The 8,543-nt window shown below is 32.6% G+C and overlaps 1 protein-coding gene across 1 annotated transcript; it reads right to left on the bottom strand.

Moving 5' to 3' along the window:
* Window positions 1-558: 558 nt before the first annotated feature.
* Window positions 559-1,059, bottom strand: LOC108362635 (putative nuclease HARBI1). The gene has a single exon (XM_017615693.1). It carries the CDS (start codon window positions 1,057-1,059, stop codon window positions 559-561), a length of 501 nt encoding a protein of 166 aa, XP_017471182.1.
* Window positions 1,060-8,543: the final 7,484 nt, after the last annotated feature.

Raw genomic sequence — 8,543 nt, 5'->3', positions numbered from 1 at the left:
TAAATCTGATTCTCTGCACTAAAAAAAATGTGTAACAGGCGGCAACTCTTTTTAAAAAAATTAGAGGTTCTTCCTTGCAGATCTATAGACCAAGCCCGTTTATATGGCATATGATATCATTTTTTTAAATTGCGCGAACGGTGTAAGTCTTATGATTTTTTTAGCAGGTGGCAACCCTATTCAAAATAATGAAACCTTCTTGCACATCTAGAGGCCCAGCCCTCTAATTTGGAACCTATTTTTTTCTAATACAATGAACGGTGCAGGTTTTATAATTTTAAAAAGGGCAACCCTTTNATATTTGCCTTAAAAAAAAAGCAGATATAATCGGTACTATTTGCTCAAAATGATAAAAGTCAGATTTTTAAAAGTCATGGAGAAATCACAGTCTACAATGTGAAATGAGTCTAATGGTACCTTTAAAAAAGCTATAGCATAATTTTTTCACTATGCCTTTTTGATGTCAACAATTGTAAAATAACTTTTATTTTCAGTCTCTGGAAAAAACTAAATTACGAATACTTCAGAGAGTGACTACGAATTTAAATACTTTAAAAATTAGATTTGTAACCTTCGGGCAACTTCATCCCTCATTTCCCCTCCATCTACAGCCGCCTGGTAATCATTGTCACTCTCGTCTTCAGCATTTCTACTTGTCATTTCCAGATCATGGCCATTCTCTTCATTCATCTGTATGTTACGCCTGCGGCAAATGTTGTGTAGCGCACAGCAAACGTTGATTAGTTGAGCAACAAACTTTGGTTCGTAGTGAAGAGTTCCTTGCAAGCATCGGAATCGGCTTTTTAATAAACCGATTGTACGCTCAATTATGTTGCGAGCAGAAGCGTGTCTCTTATTAAAGGCATGTTCTATTGATCCATGCTGTGGGTTCCTATATGGCGTCATTACGACGGTTTCCAAAGCGTAGCCGGAATCTGCCAAAATCCAAGTGTTTTGAGCGCGATTGTTGCTATAAAATTGCCTTGCATAAGTTTGATTCCAAATAAATGAATCATGACATGAACCCGGGTGGCCCGCATCTACTGCCACTATTTCCATATTGTAATTACAAATCTGTTAATATAATAAATATATACGCGTTTTTATTACAAAGAAATTTGTTTATTATTTAACAGCTTACCACCATTGCATTTATGCTAAAATATCCCTTCCTATTAAAAAACAGAGACTCGTCATCCCTTGGTTTTGACACTTTTATGTGTGTTCCATCCACACACCCAATGACACCGGGAAAATTGAATTCCCCATAAAAATGCTCTTTTGATGCGTTCATCTCCGCGGGCGACATCCTCAGCTGAATGTATTCTTCACAAAGCAGCTCTCCAGCTCCTGTACAGCAAAGTGCAATACCTTGAAAAAGGTGCTTCTGCCTATGTTGACATCTTGATCTTTAGAAATCCCCAACTGATAGGAGCCAGTTGCTAAAAACCGGAGTGTGGCTGCCAGTTGCGTAGTCGGTGTAATAAAACAATGCCTTTCCGCTAACCTGCTTCCTATTTTATCTAACAGCATTTTGAAAACATCTTTATTTACGCGATAAGACTCTATAAACCTAAAAAGTATGTACAGATCAAGTTAGACAAAGAAAATTACATTGAAGGGTCAACTTACTTGGAGTCCAACTTTTGAAATATGTCTACATTCATCCTTAGCTGACGATTTTTTTGTTTTAAGCGTGCAATAACACGTCTTCTTGCCTCAGCCCACCCAAAAATCATTGGCGCTGGCATTTTATCAATTTTTTTAGATTTAAATTAATTTAATTGGTTTTACACAAAAGTTTCAATTTTTAATATATTTTTTTTCTGTGCTTTAAATACCTACTTTGGTTTCTTTCTTTATTATGATTTTTTTGGACCAATCTTAAAAAAAACTACTATGTAGACACAAAAGGAGAAAGTGTGCACTGTAATTCTCAAACAAATTTTCGTGATTTGCTTTTGATGTCGTTTCAATAATTTCAAATGGGTCTCTTTGGGGAATTTATTTTTAGCAAAAATTATAAAAAATTGCCGGGAATATTTTTTCATAGGGATATATGTACATTGGATCCTTGGCTAAAAACTTCTGTGGTAAAACTGTCTCTTCTTTGCTATTTAAAGTCAAAGAGTAAGTTCCATCAATAGGGATTTCCAGAATTATGTTCAAGAATAACAATTTATTTTCCGTATCCACCTATTTAGCTCGCTATAAGCACAAATTTTTCAAACCATTCGCTGATGAAAGTATTAAAAATTAATTAAAAAAAACAAAAATTGAAAAACGCTGATAAGTTGCAGATTCCCCAAATTCCGAAACAGCCAAAGGAATGAGAAGGAAGAATTCTTTTTAAAAACTTTAAAACAACCTAACATATGTATCTGGTTTGGCTTGTAAGCGCTGTTTAAACAACGATCTCGACATTGTGCTAGATTCTAATTGTTTCTTAAAAAGACTTAACATCCGCATTGACATCCGCATCCGCGGATGTTAGCTGTTAGATATTCGCATCCGCATTCGCATCCGCGGATGTCTAAAATTCCACATTCGCAACATCCCTAGTACGTACCATACATGTGCGAACATTTATGACAAAGAAGAGAGCGTGCACATTCATAATATGATACACCGATATAAGTTATTTTATTTTATTGATAAAGAAAAGGATAAAGTCAAAGGTAAAAATAAAAACAAAAACAAAGATGCGTTAAGATAAATGCAAAAATTAAGATCAAGGTAAATTTAAAAATTTTACTAATATAAGGGCAAAGGTGCAGGTGAATATGTAGATGTAGAAAATGATAAACATAAAGATGATAAAGATGAATATTAAGAAACAGATGACGATGAGTAAAGATGAAGATAAAGGAAGAAAGATTAAAATAAAGGTAATTATAAAAAAGNAGATCAAGGTAAATTTAAAAATTTTACTAATATAAGGGCAAAGGTGCAGGTGAATATGTAGATGTAGAAAATGATAAACATAAAGATGATAAAGATGAATATTAAGAAACAGATGACGATGAGTAAAGATGAAGATAAAGGAAGAAAGATTAAAATAAAGGTAATTATAAAAAAGAGATTTGATATGTTTCTACGCACTTCTACGGTACCCTGCGTACACGTTCGTGGGTAAACGCGCTCTAACACTTATTTTTCCCCTTCCAGCGATAAGTGTCCGTGTCCAACAGCAACGGAAAAAGATATGCAAATAACCCTTTCCCACTGAGAGGAGCACACATGTACAAAAAATAAACCACCTTTTCTGTTTTGTGGGTTATTGTTTCTTTTAAATTTGACGGTTATTTTGAGACACTTTCAAAGTGGAGAGGGATATTTTTTGTAAATCTAAGAGTACCATGTGAAATACAAAAAAGTAAAAATTAAAAATTAAATTTGGGAAAAAACTGGGGCGACTTTCTTTCTTAGTAAATTTTGCTTGCTTCTCGAAGCATCATTTGCAAGGCCCAGGATCAGGATTTTGACAATTTAGAAATTAGAAATAGTTGACATTTTAGAGACCGAATAATTTGAAAAAAAAAATCAAATCAGCTGATCTACTGATACTACCTGTTCAATGTGCCTTGGGTAGAACAAAGTATTGCAAAGAAGTACATTTGACTGTACTTCGGCTCAAAAAGAAGTACTGTACTTCCGAAAGAAGTACGGTAGGTCACATTAATAATAACCCAAAAAATTTCCAATAGAGCACTGAATCGAGAGCGTAATAACACGGGAGAGGTGCAAATTCTTGCTAGTGAAATGCTAGCAGAAATTAGCTAGCGGAAGAAGAATAAATGTCAAAAGCCGCCATTTGTTGAAATGGGTAAGCATAAACAAAAGTAAAATGAGTGGAAATCAAAATATTAATGATGTACTCGACTGTGTAAGTGCTTGCGTGTAAAGCAAAGTGTTAAAAACTGATTTATAAATAGTAAAATGGTTACAGCGGAATGTCAAAACGGTGCAACATTTACATACTCACTTGCAAGTTTTTACTAGTTCAATAACTTCTTCTGCTAGTTTTCTCTTTTTCTCAATTTCACGTTCTATTTTGCTTTTACGCTCTCAATTTCTTTATTAAAAAAAGCATGAATAAATTCTTGAGTTTTTGAGATTGCAATTAAAATGTTTGATTGAATCAGTGATTTGATTGCAATTACAATCATTGCAATCAAATGTGCTTACAATTAAATTGATTGTAGTTTTTACAATCAAAAAAATGTAATCAATTTTGATTCTAATTCTATTACTAGCACAATCATTGATTGCTAAAAAAATGAATGTATTGCAAATTTTTACAGCTGTGTTCTAGAAACGAGAAAACTTGTATACTACTGGCATAATATATATACCGAAAATCAGTAAAAAAAATTTTACGGTAGGTGTAAATAACGCACGAAAAAGCGGTTTAACCTTTACACTGAATCGAAATAAACTGTTCAAAAACTGCGCTTAGAAATGGCATATTTTTTATATTGAAAATGTATATCACACAAAATATTTTGGTACATTTTTGACTTTTGTTCTACTTGAGCTGACATATGCACATATGTATGTATTTGCCCGTAAAGATTTTTAAAGTTTTACATTAAGCAATTTTAAAATGTAAAACTGAATCCCACACACGCATTCGCATTTTCAATTTCCAACAACAATAATTTTGAATTTTGAACTCTCGCCAGACTAAAAAATTAAGATAAGTGCCACAAGAGATTATTTTACGAGATTTAGTCGATTGGGTATTTGAACCTCAGCATGGTGTAATTAATCAAAACCTCTGGAAGGATCGATCTACTTCGTGTCCAAAAAATAACCACTGTACGATTGTTAATAAAGAAATGGTTAATATGTTGTCCGAAGAAGAAATGGCGTTGATATTAGGGATGTTAATTTTTCGCCTTTTTCCGATCCCAGGATTTTTGGGATGGCGTTGTCACATTCCTGGGATTACGGGATTAGTCCCGGGATATAGATATTCATTACTTTTCAACAACTTGAATCGAAAAAATTGCTTCTATATTGTTTGAGAAGCTCTCCTGCCATGAAATAAATAATAAATAAATGGGTTTGAAACCATGGTACAATAATTACAGGTATTGTCTTCCCAGAGAGCGCATATTCCGATCTGCCTTATTTAAAAAATATCATTGTTGCCCACACTAAAACGTTTACTGCTGGAATAAACCCTTTTTCCATACCCCATATACCATATATGTTTAGTAGTGCGATTCCTATTTTTCCTAACGACCGATATTCGTTATTGATAATGAACGACGTTTGTAGCTTGCAGTAGCGAATACTTCGATAAAGAAGTTTACGACGATTGTCGTTAATTACAAAGACAAATATGGCAATATTGACGTTTGACACTCAATATTTAAAAGAAAATTGTTGTTGTTGTGCGTATTATTGTTGTCGGGATTGTTGTAAGTGAATACAATATGAAAAAAAGCGCAAGAGCTACTACGGAGCAGTACCATAGGATGCTGGACTTTTTCTTTGGCAATAAGGGCCTCGTGCAAGGCGAATTTAAGAACACTGAAAATAAAATTTCGTAAAAGTGCTACGAAAATCTTTCGTAGTGTTGGTTTTTGTACAATGTACGAAACTTTCGTTCATAATACGAACACATTTTTCACAACGAAACAAGATTTTACGAACCATACGTAAATATAACGAAATGACTTTCGTACGGCATTTTTTCAGTACAATTTACGAAATCTAACGTTTATTTTACGAAACACATTCGTAAAGCACTGAACAGATCTCTGTACGAATAATTTTGTATATTGTAAGAAGGCATTCGTAATATTTACGTATGGTTTTAAATTTACGAAATCTACAATTCTGTATTCGTACAATTTAATTAATACTTTCGTATAAAGTACTAGTGCAGAAACATGTTTTTTTAAATTCGTACAACATACGAATATCTTCGTACAATATACTCAATTACCGGCAGTTTAATATTTCATCATATTTTTTGCATCGCGTGTCATTGCGGAATAAATTGTTGGCTGCTGTGAAGCGTATAATATAATTTTACACGTTTTAAAAATGGNCCCTTTTTCCATACCCCATATACCATATATGTTTAGTAGTGCGATTCCTATTTTTCCTAACGACCGATATTCGTTATTGATAATGAACGACGTTTGTAGCTTGCAGTAGCGAATACTTCGATAAAGAAGTTTACGACGATTGTCGTTAATTACAAAGACAAATATGGCAATATTGACGTTTGACACTCAATATTTAAAAGAAAATTGTTGTTGTTGTGCGTATTATTGTTGTCGGGATTGTTGTAAGTGAATACAATATGAAAAAAAGCGCAAGAGCTACTACGGAGCAGTACCATAGGATGCTGGACTTTTTCTTTGGCAATAAGGGCCTCGTGCAAGGCGAATTTCAGTACACTGAAAATAAAATTTCGTAAAAGTGCTACGAAAATCTTTCGTAGTGTTGGTTTTTGTACAATGTACGAAACTTTCGTTCATAATACGAACACATTTTTCACAACGAAACAAGATTTTACGAACCATACGTAAATATAACGAAATGACTTTCGTACGGCATTTTTTCAGTACAATTTACGAAATCTAACGTTTATTTTACGAAACACATTCGTAAAGCACTGAACAGATCTCTGTACGAATAATTTTGTATATTGTAAGAAGGCATTCGTAATATTTACGTATGGTTTTAAATTTACGAAATCTACAATTCTGTATTCGTACAATTTAATTAATACTTTCGTATAAAGTACTAGTGCAGAAACATGTTTTTTTAAATTCGTACAACATACGAATATCTTCGTACAATATACTCAATTACCGGCAGTTTAATATTTCATCATATTTTTTGCATCGCGTGTCATTGCGGAATAAATTGTTGGCTGCTGTGAAGCGTATAATATAATTTTACACGTTTTAAAAATGGATTTGCTGGATAAAAAAATAATACAAAATTAAATATTAAAGCTGTGGATATACTATGCTTTTAAGCTTTTTAACATCGCCTACGCTGCACCTTGCGCTGCAATGTGGGACTTGATAAATAGGCAATTTCATCAGTTACCTATCAACGGCAAGCCTAAGCCAGGAGCACTACTTAATGTTTATTAAAAGTAAGTACATGTATGACTTTTCACTGAAACTCGCTTTTCAGACGTCTTATAATTTTCCTTTAATTTATAGTCGTCAAGGAAACAAACATCGATGAAGCTGCGAATCTGTCAAGTGCCTCTACATAAAAATATTATAATGTTAAAGAAAGTAAAACCAGTATTTTGTATACTTTTTCATATTTTATATCTTATTATATTTAGTTTTGTTGAATCTCATAGTTTAACACTTTGCATCAATATACTTTATTGAATGAAGCCTAAGCAATAAAAAATATATGACTCATTTTTGTGTACAATTGTGTGTGACGTTCTTCAGCATATTAAAGCAAAAAACCTGTGGACGTGGGGCATTAACAAAATGCGTTGTATGAGGACAGGGAAGTTGTTAACACTATAAAAAACATGACTAAAATTATATTTTAATCAATAATGTTAAGCGTTTTTGCAAAACGTTTTGTTAAACAAAAACGCCTAAAACTAACGATAAAAACAAAATAAAAGTGTTGTGTTATAATTCGTAATATGTTTTTTACAGTGTGGAGAATGAAAGCAAAATCGCACATTCTACGAAACAAGCGCAGATTTTACGAAAGTAACTTCGTTAAATATACGAATTATTTCTGTGTATTTTACAAAAATTTCGTAAAAAAATAAAGAAATAGTACGAATTTGTTTAGTAAATAGTACGAAATTCGTTAGTAAACAGTACGAAATTCTTTAGTAAATAGTACTAAATTCTTTAGTAAATAGTACGAATACATTCGTAAAATGTACTAAAAATCTGATGCCTCATATTTTCGTAGTATGTACGAAAACGGTTTTGTACAATCAACGAAAACTTTCGTGGCTCAAAATGACGAAAAATTTCGTAAGATTTACGCAAGTTTTCGTTATATTAACGCAGATTTTATTTTCAGTGAAGCTGGTGTTAGCCGTATATAAATAAAAAATTACACTAACAAATTATACGCACAATTACTGTATGAATTACAACAAACACATAATTTTGACATTATGCTTTCCACGTCTAAAAATTCAGCCGTGCCTCTAGTTTTCGACGTAACGGTACATGAAAATTTGCTTAAATTTTAACTTTTTTATAAATAACTTCGACATAGTCCATTAAAGTCACTATAAAAAACAGTCATGTAAAAAATTTTATCAAAACAACACTAAAACTGAGTTATTTACAAACAAGTTAAAATTCTAGCAAAAGTTCAAGTATCGTTATCTCGAAAACTGGAGCCAATCTGTCAAAACTAGGGTAGCCATTGAATTTAGAATGCCCCATTTAAGTGAGATCAATTATCAAAACCTTTGCCTAAGTTTTCAACTTGCACAGTTTAATAAATGTAGGAATGGCCTTCCCGTTTCTTCCTCTTCGTATACAAAACGCGGTTATTTAATTTAATAA

The sequence above is a fragment of the Rhagoletis zephyria genome, unplaced genomic scaffold (genome assembly GCF_001687245.7).
Source record: "Rhagoletis zephyria isolate East Lansing unplaced genomic scaffold, Rhagoletis_zephyria_1.1 Rzeph_scaffold_01059, whole genome shotgun sequence".
NCBI lineage: Eukaryota > Metazoa > Arthropoda > Insecta > Diptera > Tephritidae > Rhagoletis > Rhagoletis zephyria.
This window is presented reverse-complemented; position numbering and strand designations above follow the sequence as displayed.